General features: G+C 39.2%; 1 protein-coding gene across 8 annotated transcripts in view; it reads left to right on the top strand.

The window, feature by feature from the left end:
* Positions 1-15679, top strand: part of afap1l1a (actin filament associated protein 1-like 1a) — a 29937-nt gene that overhangs the window by 720 nt on the left and 13538 nt on the right. Inside the window, exon 1 of one of the 8 annotated variants that reach the window (XM_079892832.1) lies at positions 11868-12122. The exons of 4 other annotated variants lie outside the window; for them this stretch is intronic. In XM_079892832.1, the coding sequence (XP_079748958.1) occupies positions 12083-12122 (40 nt within the window). In that variant the 5' untranslated portion in view covers positions 11868-12082. Of the gene's footprint in view, positions 1-11867; positions 12123-15679 lie in introns of those variants that run through there. 3 more of the 8 variants (XM_079892829.1, XM_079892827.1, XM_079892828.1) reach the window with 3 other exon arrangements.

Below are 15679 nucleotides of genomic sequence, written 5' to 3'. Positions count from 1 at the left end.
ATATAGGCTATGTTTTTAATAATCAGCAAATATTACTACATGTTGTGATATGGAATATGTAATGACACGTAATGATGTATACTTCTTGGTATAAAGGAATGGGTGAATCTGTTTTTGAAAACGAATTGTACAAAATAAACGATTCGTTAAGTTCCCTTTACTACTCCCATCAGCTCCCCTTCAGTGCCTTATCTTTTACTTAGAGAGATCTGCTGTTAGCCTACTACATCTGGGGTTTTCAAACTGGGTGCAGGGGGCCGCAAGGGAGTGCTGGGGGTCCGTGAAAAAGTCTAAAGAAAAACAGTGTAAAAATGTAAATAAATTGAATAAAATAGAACATTGATTAAAATAAATAAATCATTTGAATAAATTAAATAAATAGGATAATACATTTACAGTACAGCACAGTAATAGGCTGTAGAGAGTAGAAAAAAAATTCTGAAAAAATCGCATCAAGATAATAATATTTGGGGGTCCATGGCATCTAAGATTGAAAACCCCTAGCCTACATCATCAAACCCTGGCTTTGAGCAGCTGCTGTATCTCTCATGTAATGTTTCTCATCATTTATGTTCCACAAGAATCTACTGTTTTCAACTTAATGTTGATCTATATCATACAAACCCTCAACTTCAAAAGTTCAGGAGAAACTATACACCTGGAACATAAGCCTTCAGTGGGTGGCATAGTGATTCAGAGGCTTGTAGCAAGGTTTAGTTTTCAATTTCTCTTGGACCAGGGCTCTCAGATCTTTACTCTTGTGCTTCTTTGTTTATAATAAGTGAAGTCTCTTTATAAGGAGCTGTGTTCTAACAGGACCCCTATGGTGAGGCGGTAGTACTTCTCTTGATCTCCTGAAAGTCCTACTGTTTTAAAAGTTGCTGTTTTGGCATGGTGCAAGAATAAGAGCTGTGCTTTTTGCTTGTGGTGTTGGCTGTTGTGTGTATATATATTTCCCTTTCACTGACACAATGAGATGAATCCTGCTGGCTCTCTCAGAACAAACCGGCTGTGTCTGGTCAGGCAGTGGTCTGGAGACACAGATTGCTGTACATGTTTTTGTACAGTTCCACCCCCCAATGCTGCTCCCAGTAAAGTTAAACCTCAGTCATCCACCTAAGATTGAGTTTACATAACATATCAAAGATAAAAGGAAAGATTAGTTGGTCTCATGTTCAAATCACAGCCTTGTCTAAACCCAAAGTTAATGAATCCAAAAAAGGTAAAACACAATTGCGAAAGATATCATTAGTTATTTTTTGAGAAGTAGAAGAATTAACACTACTGAATGTGACGCTAAGAGCAAACGCATTTATCTGAGCATGCCACTGTCTTTGATTTACATTCTCAATATGCACATTCACCTCCCCATGAAGGGAAAAACTCTCTTAACTCATGACACAATTCCTTAGCCATCTGGGATTGTGTATAGGATCATAAAACGCACAACTTTCCGCACTTGAAAACAGGGACAACTACCAGGTAAACACATGCTAGTAATTACAGAGCAGAGCACCTCAGTTTGCATTTACACAACGTATGGCAACTCTCTTCTCTTCCACTTTCTCTTGAGATATTGAGTCCATCTCCTAAACCAGCAGTATTGCTTTTTTCCACCCTGTTAGGTTAGGTATCCACAGGTGTATTTCTGAACCACTTGCCTCATCTGTTTGCAGAAGGCGAAGGCCGTACCATCGGTTACTGTTACTGTTTACAAGATACATCGAAGTTCTTCCTTATTCCCTGCCATATTCCTGATCTATCAGAATGTGAGTGTTTACACAAACCCAAGGGATGGAGGAAAGGAAAAAAGTGCATCCAGCAGACATCCCCTTCAGCGCAAGAATGTTTCTGTCACTATTTTTAACCCATGTTGTTGCTGAATGTCTCCTCGGTGTGCGGGAATGTGCAGATTTTCATGTTGTTGTTGTTTCAGTTAGTTATAATGTTCATTTGGACATATTAATTTGGTTTTAAATGGATTGTTCACCCAGTAAAATTATAATTCTGTCCTCATTTATTCACTCTCATGTCGATTCAGATCTGTATTGACTTGCTTTCTTCTGTGGAACATAAAAGAAGATTGTTTTTTTGTCTATACAATGGGGGTCCAGTATTGTTTTGGTCCCTACTGACTTTCAATGAACAGAAACAGTCAAAACATTCTTCAAAATATCGCAGAAGAATAAAGCAGAATAAAGAAAGTTATACAGGTCTGGAATGACTTGAGGGTGAACTATTCCTTTTAGGCCACTTTTATTGTCAAGTTTTGAGTTTGAAAAGATGTTTCTGTGACTTTTTCACATTTTAGTCAGTTTAGTTCAATTATTAGATTGGGGGCATTTTTAACTGGTTAAGTCATTCGCTCTAATGTGAATTATTAGACTTTGGATGGTTCTGAGAGTAGACTGTGCGTAAACAGAGAATAAGATGTTCTAAGCCAGAGAATCAGGTAGGCGTGAAGGGGACTCTACCTCTCCCCATTGACTCGTTGAGTATTTGGGATTGTCTCTTCATGTAAGACGCTGCACTGAATCATGATTATTGTTTCCTTCAGACTGTGAGCATGTGGAAGAGCTTAGGAGTGTCAAGAACAAAGATCATTTGTCTTGTAAATCTTATAATGAAACATGAATTTGCACTACCGAGTTCTTGAGATCAGCAAAATGAATAGCAACAGTGTTTTCTTGTTCGTGCAGAATCTGCAAGCCTGGTCTGGCCTTGATTGTTGTAAGTCACGGTTGCAAGTCGGTACAAAGCAACCTGTTCCCTCCAGCTTACGGGAATTCCACTTTTGTATAAATACATGGATATGGGTAAGCAGGATTTAGTGCAATAATGTGATCGCCTGTCAGCCGTCGACTTCAACCTGAGCCCTGACTAGGGGAAATGCACAGCATGCATGCTTTTGTGATTACAGAGTTGACTTGGCTTAGAAACATCTTTGTTTGCTTTGACCGTGTTACGTCTCGGACCACCCATTCAATCTCTATGAGCATCATCTGCCTTCTTGCCAATGACATCTCAACCCTGGAATGGACTGAAATGGACTAGACAATGCACACCCACCAGACTCTCATGCATCATAAAGGAAGCGTTTAACAAGTTCTGTGTCCGTATTTAAGGTTTTTAACAAGTCCCCAGGTAATCAGTGCAGGTTGCGCTCACTGATTTCCATTGCGAACTTGTAAAGTTCTGAGGTTGCCACAGTGACACCTTTTGACAGCACTAGGAAACTTTCTGCACACCACATGCAATGGTCTCATCTGGCAATGTGCGTGCACTCAATATACTGTGGAAGTTGGACATGCACTTTAAGTTATCTGCCCAGATTTGTTAACCATGCACATCTTCATACAGGTGCAGATGGTGTTGGCGTGACAAGCTTGATTTATCTACATGGTTCAGAGAAAATGACTGTTAATCAAGCAGAGTAACACAGTAGCAACCTACAAAACCTGATTTGTAGCTTGTGGATCTGAAGCTAAATCTTGCTGACTGTGTTACAGTAAATGTATCGCTTTTTTATGGATTTGCTATTCCAAAACTAAGTGAGCTGCCTTCCTGTCTAATGCCTACATTGCGATAACCTTTTCATAAGTGACTTATGAACAGTCTACATAGGCAACAACCTACACAAATAGCACCCCTTATGTAAAGCGCATGGAGAGTTGCCACGTAATTTAATTTAATAGAGTTGTTTGTGCTGATTAATATTTTTGTGGAAACTGATAAATGAAAAAAAAAAAGTTTTACAATGTAAATGCCTTTACTTGATCAATGTAATATGTCCTTGTTGCACAAAATAATAATTTCTTTAAACAAAAATAAATCTTACAGACCCCAAACTTTTGAACAGTACTGTAAATTACAGTTTTTATTTTATTAGTTGTCCTTATTTCTTATTCTTACATTTTAGATTACCATCATACTTTTGAACAGGAGTTACAACAGGAATGTGCATTGAATAATACCTAGTAAGCTGCAAAGGCAGCATTTTAATATATATATTAAAATGCTGCCTTTGCAGCTTACTAGGTTTTGTAGCAGAGCAATGGTATCAGTGCCCCACCCAAGCTTCTCAGCTCTGTGTCTCCCTGTTGACAGATAGGGAGAGGTGAGAGGTCAGAGTTTTGCCCTAACTCTTGGAAGTCTTCTCTTTTTCTCTGATATTTCCCCCCACCCCCCACACACACTCCAATTAATATCTCCTCCATGAAGATTCCTAGACAAAGCAGCCAGTCTTTCAGTGGTCACAATAGCGCCGAGGCCTGCACAGTCTTAATAGTGTCAGCGAAACACTACATCTTTTTACTGTGAAAAAAAAAAAAAATGAGGGCTGAAATAAGGCATAGCTGCAGAGTGAAATCATGGGGGCTTTTGGGCGATAAGCAATATGAATTAGGCTGGCAGGACTGAAGGCATTCTTTGTACTGGAGATGGGCTGACTCACCCTCTTCGTGCCATATGGTGAGGGTTTGGTGTCCGAGTGCTGACCTTCACGACCTGGCTGTATTAAAGTCAGCGGCTCTCATTTCCACATCCTAAACCACTCCTGACTCCTTCAGCTCACCCTGTGTCTCTAGGGACAGTGTGCTTTACTGTACTGGTGAGAGTTCCACCACCTGTCTAACTCATTGCTGCTTCCACTCACTGTTTGTGCCAGGTCTCCATGGCTCAGATGACCTCAGATGGGCTGTTGGGGGATTTCCCTCTGCTTCTTTTCTCTAGCTGATATTAAACAGAGGCACAGAAAAAGAGATTAGACACTCTGACCACAATTGTGACCAGATTTCAAACCTCAGGAGTTGCTGCTACTTTGTTGGCGAAAGTGTAAGAGTGCCTATAGGTCTTCGTGTGGAAACAGATGCTGAGACTTCAGGATTATTATCTTGGCTCCTCTTTTCCATCATGGTCCTACAGACACCTCATCTGCTCCTGTTTCAGGCCCCGCTTACTCTCAAACCAGATAGTAGATAGTGGTGACTCTGAGTGATTTGATATCAGTCTCTACTGCATTCACTCCTGCAGTGCAGAATCAGAGAGCACAATTTTAAAGGGGCTAATTGTGACAGTTTTGTTGAACTTTTCCCCCTCTGAAGTCCAGTAGTCATGTTAGTCAAGGATTTTTGCATCAACAGGTCATAATTCAGCTTTACATCTCCTTTTCTACCCTAGTATACTGTCGTTATAAGGTAAAATTCTAAAAATTCTCTTTTCAAGTAAAATATAATTTTAATTACCTAATTTTAATTACTTTTTTCCACCTCATTTATGGATTTTTTACATCCTCATACTTTTATATAACATTTTACCGCAGAATTACATGTACTGTCTTGTTAAATAAATATAATATTTTATTACCATAAATTATAGGGTAATCTATGGTAATTCATTTTACATAATTCTCGCTAAAAACTTGTTTTACTTGTATCGTTGCAAAATCTATAATAGACTTAAACTATAAAATAATAGACTATAAAATAAAATTCAGCGTGAGCCAAACGAGAGTCGCAGGACTCGCAGCACAGATCAGCAGCAGGAGTCCGATTTTATTTATCACGTGACGAGAGTGAGGCGAGCTGACTGACAAGACGATGGTGAAAGATTTGTTTTAAAGTGAAATGTAAAAATGCCTATTAGGCAATATTTTGGATTTAAACCCAATGCTAATAGGGAACCTGCAAAGGGATGAACCCACCATTCAAGGAATTGCCGCCTGCAAATTGCTGCTAATTCGAGTAAATCAAGTAAAATGCGCATGGCCGCACTAGCATTCCAAAGTGATTTAAAAGAGAGGTGGAAAAGAGGGAAACGGTGTTGTCACACATCGATTAACCGGTGGGAAAATTTCCTCACTGTCACATCCCTAATATCAAACACTTTTGCTACAATAAAACAAGGGTTGTAGGTAGGCCCTACACATCCTATTTTCCATGAAATATGGCGTTACGTGTACCTCTCATGCTTACACAGTACAAAACATACATAAACAGAGGCCTGGCACTGAGGAACCCCAGGCAAAGGGGTTTACAAAGAGGAGCGAAGGGGAGTGTTAACATAAAAGCTTCCTGCTCCCCACAGAGCCAAAATCTTGCTTTCAAAGCTAGTTAATGCTTAAACAGGTGAGTGGGAGTTTCAGGATCCATAACTCTGCCGCTGTGTGTAGATAGAAGAAGCACTGTGACCTGAGGGAGGCCCCGGCCTAATGGCCAACTCCCCCCTGCTTCCTTCAAGCAGCAGCCAAACCCCATCACTGGAGCAGGGGTCATTAACCACAGCGCCCCCCCCCTACAAAGCACTGCAACATTAAAGATGGGCTCTCGTGTTTTGCCTCTCTGTATTTATTTTACTTGGTGTCCTCAATGTGTTTTGAAGGCTCTGAATCGTGCAAGATTGTTTTTCTTGAAGCTATTTATCCATATACGTGCTTTAGTGTGAACCGGCCAGGGGGGTCTGGCGTTAATGTTTCTGTATATGATATACAATAATTGCATTTTGACAGCTGGTCTATAAACAAAACAGAAGAGTTCATTTTTGAGTTTTCTAGCTAGAAAAGTACATTAAGGGGATGCTGAGAGCTTTGGAAACAAGAGATTGTGAGTAAGAGGATGCTGATTTGCCTTCAATTGGATGTCAGCTTTATGACTGTGTGTGCGCTGCTTCATTTTATGATAACCTAAAGCATGTTCTCATCTATCATAAAGCAGCAGGAGTGACATGTAATTTCCCTTTTTCCACACAAATGTGCACAGGCTGTAATACAGTATATGAGTCAGATCTCAGAGCGAATTATAGGCTAAGCTGTTCCACATGTTCACCTGCTACTTGTGTGTGTGTGTGTGTGTGTGTGTGTGTGTGGTTTAAGGTGCAGTGATAAGTGGATAGGATTTGTTATTTAGTTCTTTATTGTGGATATAGTTTCAGATATGGACAGTCAAAGGGATAGTTCACCCAAAAATGTAAATTCTGTCATCATTTCCTCACTCTCATATCATTCCAACCTGTTTGACTTTTTTTCTTCTTCTGTGGAACATGAAAGAAGAATATTTTATTTTTATTTAATTTTTTTCATACGTCACCAACATTCTTTAAAATATTTTCTTTGTTTGTGTTCTGCAGAAGAACTAAAGTCATACAGGTTTGGAATGACATGAGGGCGAGTAAATGATGACAGAAATTAAATTTTCAGGTGAATTATGTTTGCCCTTTTTTATGTTAACTTGCTTCCTCCTGTCAAGCGTAATGTAAAGAGACAACTAGAAGTAAAACTCATCGGTTGATTTCCCAGAGTGTAAACTATGTGAATCTGTTTGTTTGAGCAGTCTGACATGTAAAGTTCTTGCTTAACCGATGGACTGGGTTTAGGGCGGGACTTCCTATTTTGGGGACAATGGACTGTTCATGAAAGAAATAATGATGACTGATACATTCACAAATCATTTTTGAAGTCAGATCTTTTCAATTAGTCATTTGATCTGGTTTACAAAAACAGTCTGAGTGATTTGTTCATGAATTAAACCGATCAAGTTGAACTCATTGGCATAAAATGAAATTTCACCGTTTTTTCTTGTGTTATGGATGTTATGGTGAACGATTCATCCATGTATATCCCTTAATTAAAAAAAAAACTGTTTTGTCCTAATAATTTTTTTAATAAAAATGTTGTAACTCGATCTTCCGGTGAAACAACAAACTTCTCTATGGTGAAGTATGCCAGACTTCTCCAATCATTTAGTCCACTTAAATCCCACCCCTCCAATCGACTGCAAGCTTTTATTCAGACTTGCCTCCATCCAGTCAACAACCAATGATTAGAACCAAGTCCCCGTCCTATTTTTTTTTTTTTTTTTTTTAAATGCTTGTCACAATATGGAAGAAAAGATCTGCTGCTGCTTTTGTTTCATCACGGCTTCAATGACCCTGTCACGGCGGTTTGCAGCCCATTAATTTTGCCTTTAATTTCAGTCTGTTTGTCACACAAAGCTAAGCTTCAGAAAAGTTGGAATATAGTGAGCTTTGAAGCTTCAGTCCCCATTTATTGTAATTGCATGGAAAAGAGCGACTTGCACATTCTGTAAATATCTTCTTTTGTGTTCCACAGAATAAAGAAAGTCATACAGGTTTGGAAAGACATTTGAGAGAGATGTGGAATTTAAGACAGAATGACAGATTCTAAGAAATGTTAGGGGGAAAATAACAAACCAACCTGGATAGGAAGTTGGACAATGAATGTAAATAGTGATGAGCAAAATACTGTGGTCTTATTGGAAAAAACAACAACAATCCTTTTATCAGTAAGCCCCTGCCACACGCTTCTGAATCTTAGGATTTGTTTTTTTATGATTTGTTTTCTTTTGTCTGAATTTGAGAGAAGTGTGAGTGTGTGTGAGTGTGTGTGTGTGAGTGTGTGTGTGAGTGTGTGTGTGTGTGTGTGTGTGTGTGTGTGTGTGTGTGTGTGTGTGTGTGTGTGTGTGTGTGTGTGTGTGTGTGTGTGTGTGTGTGTGTGTGTGTGTGTGTGTGTGTGTGTGTGTGTGTGTGTGTGTGTGTGTGTGTGTGTGTGTGTGAGACTGTAACATTTGACAAGCACTGTAACTGTTGTTAACAGGCTCTGTCATTTGTGGCATGCACCCAAATATGTACTTCCAACCACGGCGTCCCATCAGACCAGAGGCGTCTCATGCAAACATCAATATTCCAAGGTGTCCAAACAAATGAGGTTTTGTGTTTGTTATCTCTCATTGTGGGAATTCTAGTGTGACATCATCAGTATATGTGTGCACGAACTTGCTCCCTTCCCCCGTGGAGTTTTGGACACTGATGATCTGAGAATGCCTGGAATTCTGAGGGAGATTTTCATTGCTGAATGTGGTTAGGAAAGGATCGCTGAGTTGTCACTCCATCCAGGCACCCTGATGTTAGCATCAATTCAGTTAGATCGAGATAAGATTGTTCCTTCCTTCACCTTTATGAGTCACAGCGATTTTCATGATGTAGGGCCTACTTCATATTCCAGTGACAATCTGTCTACTGTTTTGAATTCTTATATTCTGAACAAGAATTGATAGATTTGATGATTTAGATTTGAGACATCACAGTACATATCTCCACTGAGTCCATTTTTGATCACAATGTGGCACATCAGATCGGTGGGGGAAATAAAACATCCGGAAACAGCGCAAACATCTGTTACACCACAGGTATCCATATTTGATAACAGCTGGGTGGTTTGTGTTGGAAGCGCCTCCCCTGCTATTGACTTTGGGAGCGTTTTGCCTTTGTGTCATCTTACAAGCTATATTCGAGAGGGAATGAGGGGCCTTCTCGTAATGCCCTCCAACGTATGTTATTTATTAAGGAAGAATTGTAGCTGTTGCAGTTTTTTTTGTTTTTTTGTATTGCATGTACTGTATGTATTGGCGGATGTATTTACAACCAGATTTGTGTTTTCAGTGTGACAGTAAGGGCTCCATGTGTGTCTTTGAAAAGGTCAAAGGTCAGAGTGCTTCGTCACTGTATTATTGTCTCTTGTTTCTCAGCCAGACAGCCGTCTGCAGAGTTCAGTCAGACCTTGTCACTGGGTGTTAGCAATGATATGATCTACTCTGGCATTCATTCAGCTCTTTGAAAGTGAAAAGGGACATGTTGACTACCTGAGAAACTAGAGGTCTTTGTGATATAGACTGCATAATGAACCCACATAAGACTCTGCTAAAGACTTTGCATCAAATGGGAAGGTTGCCTATGCCTACCTGTGAAAAAAGTTGCCACAATGATGATAAGGTGTCTTGGATGGTTGCCAGCAGAGGTGTAAAGTCCAGGGGTCAGAAAGTAAAAGTCCTGCCATATGTTTATTCCACCCATAAACTCAGCCAGCTGATTTCACTAATTAGTTCCATCTCCTGGCTGAAGAACTGTGCTAATTAGCAAATCCAGGTGATTGGAACAAAATACTGAGGAGGACTTTTACTTTCTGAACCTGGACTTTACACCTCTGGTTGCCAGGGTGTTGCTATGAAGTTGCTAAGGTGTTTCACTCACAAAAAGTGAGTGACAAGTTCTGCATCAACATTTAAATTTTGTTTAATAATTGTAAAAAAAAAATTACATGTATGAGGCCGTTCTGAGGGTATTTTTTTGTATTTTTAGTTTTTTTTTTTAAAAGTCTGTTTTCTATCTTAATATATTTTAAAATCCAATTTATTCATGTGATGGTAAAGCTGCATTTTCAGCATCATTTCTCCAGTCTTCAGTGTCACATGATCCTTCAGAAATCATTGTAATATGCTGATTTGCTGGTTGCAATCATATACATTTTATTTCAATTTAAATACTTAATCTATATTTGCTCAGTAGAAGTAATAATTAACAAAAAACTGACCCCAAACTTTTGAACAGTAGTGTATATGAATTGTAATCAAAGCAAAAAGTGTGATATTTCAAGCTAATTTCTCAGTTATTTTGGTGCAGTATCTGTATTAACTGAATTTCTTGATCTGTCACTGCTTTTTGATATCAGTTATATTGAAGAAATTGGAGTTTCAGAGCAGTGAACAATAGACAGTTTTATTTATATATAAATAAAATGTGATGCGTTTGTCTCAATCTTTATGTGGTTTCAGTCATCAGATTGATACATTTTGACGCACGTCTATACCTTTATTTAGCACTGATTACTTAACACCACGCGTAAACAAGGTCATAGTAGTATAGATACTTGCCTTTGCAAACATTTAAATGCTGAGAAGGATCATTAGCATAGACGGCTGAATCAATAGAGCTATTATAATGAACACACTTAAGTATAATACTTGTGGTTTGAATGTATCATCTGATAACTTAAAGCACAGATGAATGGCTTCTCTTGTCTCGAGGCTGTCTAGCAACAGGCCTGCAAAGTTTAACTACACAAACCTTCAGCATCTCATCTGTCTCGCAAGACGTAACATGCCCTCAGGAACCGTCAACTGGGAAATGGACAGAAAAGTGTCCGCTTTCATCGGCGAGGAGATAGAACTGCTGATACGACCTGCTTATCTGTGTGTGTGTTTTTTGAAAAAGGCGCACACGTGTGCGTGAGTGGGTTTTTGAGCTATTCAGCATGTCAGATCCTGCCGAGTGGTCTTAGGTTTGCCTGTGGCTTTGAGTAACGTCACTGTGAACGTGCTGAAGTGTGTCTGTGCATGTCAGCACCCGACTCCTCTCTGGATGGGTGAACACAATGAAGAGAACTAGACTCCCATCTCTTCACTTGAGCACACCGGCAGAATGACTCCTTTGTGTGTAACTACACAGTCTCTAGGGGCACTGTAACATAGGGAGTAGATACACCCTTAGAAAAGACTGCAGGTAGACAGAGCAGATCAACAGATACAAATCAGTGAGCATCTCTTAAGGATCTAAATGCAGGTTTTAGATGTTATAATACTTTTGTCTATCCCAGTTTAATGGGTTTAAAAATAAAATAATCAATTCATTTAAAATTATTATGTCATCTCATCCTTAAAAGCATTTTTTTATTGTAAAAATGTTAATGAATATGTAAATAAGAAAAGGAATTTAAAATGGTATATAAATGCATTACCTTTTGATACATTTAACAACATTTTTTAAATGTTTTTTTAATACTAATATATGTTCCCACTATTTGTTTCTTTTAAAATACATCAGTCTTGCCATGAAAATAGCCATAGATGCTCGTATGGCAATACAAACTGTTGATCTCCATACTCTCCCCTGTGGGGGATGGATGTGTGTATTTACTCAAGGCCTGTCCCAGGTGCTATAGAACCCCACCGGATTAGATCAGGACTTGGTGCCTCCCCTTCACACACACAGTCATCAGTAAGCACCCCACCCCCAGACACGCACACACACACACCAACAGACCAGAAAGGGAGGATAAATTCCCCTGCTATCCCTCAGTCACTTTTAATCTGGACACACAAAAGAACGTGATAAATGAGAAGGAAATGCACCTTGAATTAGTCAGTTCATCAGATGATTCCACCACTCTGGATTGCTGTGACTTGTTCAGTAACAACTGTATGACTCTCTACATCTAGCTGTCTCTGGAAAGGAGATGGTGGGCCTGGCTGTCTCCTCCTCAGCAGCTGTTTCTGGTAGGTGTTTTATCACTCGCCTGTTTGTCTTTTATTTCCTTGGGAACTAGATAATTGTATCATTGAATAGCTTTCACGATTTCCATACAAGCTAAAGTGAAACGTATTGATTAGTTTGAGTTAAATGTAGTTATTCCAACTTGAATTTAGCATAATAAATCCATCAGCAGTTGTAGCTTTATTAGGCATTTTAGTTGTTGAGTTTGTATATTGCTTTACGACTAAATCTAGTAGCATCACACTCATAAAATTATCCGTACAAGTTTTAACATGTGTTGTATTTGTTGTCTAAGCAAAATACGCTTGTAAAATAAGATTTCACCAAGGTGTTTAGAGCTTTGTCGAGGAGTGCTGTGGTTTTCACAATAGAGTATCTCTGGTAGGCATCTTAAAGTGCTTTGGCTGCACTTTTAATGAGGTGAGGAATGTTTCCTCGCTTTGCAGCAATGTGTGAGGTGCTGAGTGCTAAAGCACTGGTGCAGTTCTGGGAAACCGCCCCGTTGTCCTCTAAAAACATAGCTTTCAACGCCAACTTCACATTCCTCAACATGGCTTTTAGAGAATATGTTGAAACAATACGACTGTCAGTAAAGTACTTTCAAGTGAGCGAGAAAGAATAATAGAGTATCAACTCTGATTTGCCTGCGAGATCTCACAGACAGAGATGAAAACATCTTGCAAAGGGCTGATCCAAAAGAAAGCATCATACACCCATGCCATCAGGAGAACCTGGAGGACTTGAGCGCCGGTGTGGATTTCTGTGTTCTCACTACACTGTTTTGATGTGGTATTATCAGAGAGGACCACATGTGCTGCTCTCTGGAGGGGATTGGGCACGTAGCCCTGTGTTTTGCTTGGCTTTGGAAATGACCCTCCACAGGTGCAGCTCAAGATAAAGAGAAGCGCAAATATGTTTGATCTCATGTAAGAGTGTATCTCTGTAGGAATCATGTATGCTCCGCTGCGCTCATGTTGGTTTAAGATGGTCCTAACTGCCCTCATTAAGATTTCCAAATCTTATTTGTAGCTTCACCTGACTCTTGTGTTCTTTATAGGAAATACACCAAACACAATAAGTGCTGAATGTTAAAATGATTAAAAAATGTTGAAATGAACATTGATTTTTTTAATGTTAACAAATTGAACTCTGTTGTAAAATACTACCCAAAGATCATGCTAGTCAGGCTTCACTATAGCTGGTGAACATTTTTATATATTGTTCCATCAGGTAGATCAGCTTGCACTAACTAGCATCCACCTGCCTAAACCATACAATTATACCTGTTAACAAGTGTTTATTTGGTTTAATGAAACATATTCCTATTTGTGTTGCTTCATTTGTTGTTACTATTAAAAAAATAGATCATCAGCCTGGTTACCTTTCCTGTTACTTTACTTCACAAAAACACATTTAAGGCCATATTTACTAAACAGGGCAAATTAGCGTGAAAGCGTAATTCCAAGAAATCGCAGATGGGAGTGGAAAGTTGATCTACTGACAAGTTGCAAATTTAAAGAACACAGACCCAGCCGGATCATTTCTATAATGACCAACGTAATCTAGCAAGAGCAGCTTTTTTTGGGTGTCAAATAATAGCCCAAATACCAGTAAATTGACAAGCGCAAACCTTAGTTAATCACCTTGCGTGATTCATTTAAATACTCTCCTCCCATACATTTTGCGACTAAAAGGTTAGCTCCTATAATAACCCTGTCCACACCTTTCAAGTGCTATTTTTTCACCGTGTGTCTTTAGTAAATCCCGACAGTAGTTTAATTAATAATGCCAAAAGAGTGCTTGTGCTGGCACAAGCTGTTAGTGAATCTGGCCCATACTATCTTAATGCTTATTCTTGCCCTGCTCTTCAAACTGAGCTGCTTATGTTACTTCACACGGCTGATTTTAACACTCATTCTTCAAATAATTTGCCAAGTGGGCACAAGTGTAGCTTATCTGGGACACTTGCAAGCATTGTGCCACTTTAGTTGCTACCCAACTGTGTCTCCTGGAGAAGGTCATGGTGAGGCCAACACGCAAAGTTAAACTCAGGCTTTTTGTGATCGCAGGGGCCTTGTGTCAACAAGTCTGAATAGCGAAACACTCAGACTTACACACCGGTGGGAGTGCCTGTAAGGCAGCTAGGGACATGATGAAAGGAAGTGAGATGTTTTGCAGTACATTAGTCAATAACAAAGGTTCTGCAACTGTGGTGAATCAAATAAGAAGAAAAAACACTCTTGTCAAAGCAGCAGTATGCTGACCCAAATTTCGGATGAGTAATTTCTATGCTTGTGGGTGTAAGAATGTGTTTGTGTGAATTAGAGTATTTGTGTTTCTTTGTGGCTTTTAAACTCCTCACCTTCCCCATGGAGAGATGTGATCCTGAAGCGTTTTGACGTTTTCTGGACCACAGCACAATCTGACTAGAAGTACATCATTCATTAACGTTTCTCAGGGGGATGTGAAAGAGGGTGGTGGCCGTTTATGAAGCACAGAGAAAAAAGAGAGAGATTACAGCCATGAGGCTGAAATACTCCAGTATCTTCTCTAACTATACCATCGCACATTTTTCTATACTTGAGAACTCCTAAGCTTGTTTATGTCATGATATCTTATACAGTTTGGACCAACTTCAATTCCGAACTAGAGTGTAGCCGAATGTGCAGAAATGTACAGATATAAAACTGAAAAACCAATCGCCTTAATAGGGAATAAGAAATGAATGCCTTCATTCAGCAGATTGAACAAAAGTTACAGTAAACAAGACTTTTACATTTACATTTCTATTTTAAATAAATGCTTTTTATGAAATTTCTCTTCATCAAAAAATCCTGAAGAAAATTGGTTTCTACAAACACTTTAAGCAGCACAACCATTTTCAACATTGACAATAATAAGAAATGTTTCTTGAGCACCAAATCAGCATATTAGAATGATTTCTGAAGGATCACGTAACACTGAAGACCAGAGTATACCATACCGTATTAAAGACATTTGAACAAGAGCGTATAAAATATTAATAGCAATTCAAGTTAGCTGGTCTGCAGCAGGAATCATGTCTTTTGTTATCTTTTTTGTCACTTCAGCATTTTCACTCTCTGCTTTTGAAAGAATTCCATATTTTAGTATTTATTACTCATGGAGTATCTGACAGATGAAGTAGAGTCTTGACCCACCACACCTGTTAATATCAGTACTAAGCCCACAGGCCCTGAGGTGGATACTTTGGCTCAGCTGACCCTCTGTCCAAGCCAAATTGTCCAGCTGTGTGATGGACATGGATGATCAGCCCTGTTCATACTCCCTCTCTCTCCAGCCTTCTGCTCGTGACCAATGTGGTCCCAGTGTTGCTCATGAGCTCATGTCCACTGGGGAAGGAAGTGTTCACATGGCTTGATTACTTTCCTTGGACAAAAAAATCCTTCCACATCAGCAAACCTCCTGCCCGGGCACACACTGCCTTGGGTCGCTGACAATCTGTTTTATATTGTTTCATGCTTTGCTTTTTCATTCTTCAAAACATACTTGCAGTCCAGGTTTTTGGTTGCATGTTTTT

The sequence above is a fragment of the Squalius cephalus genome (genome assembly GCF_949319135.1).
Source record: "Squalius cephalus genome assembly, chromosome: 14".
Taxonomy (NCBI): domain Eukaryota; kingdom Metazoa; phylum Chordata; class Actinopteri; order Cypriniformes; family Leuciscidae; genus Squalius; species Squalius cephalus.
This window is presented reverse-complemented; position numbering and strand designations above follow the sequence as displayed.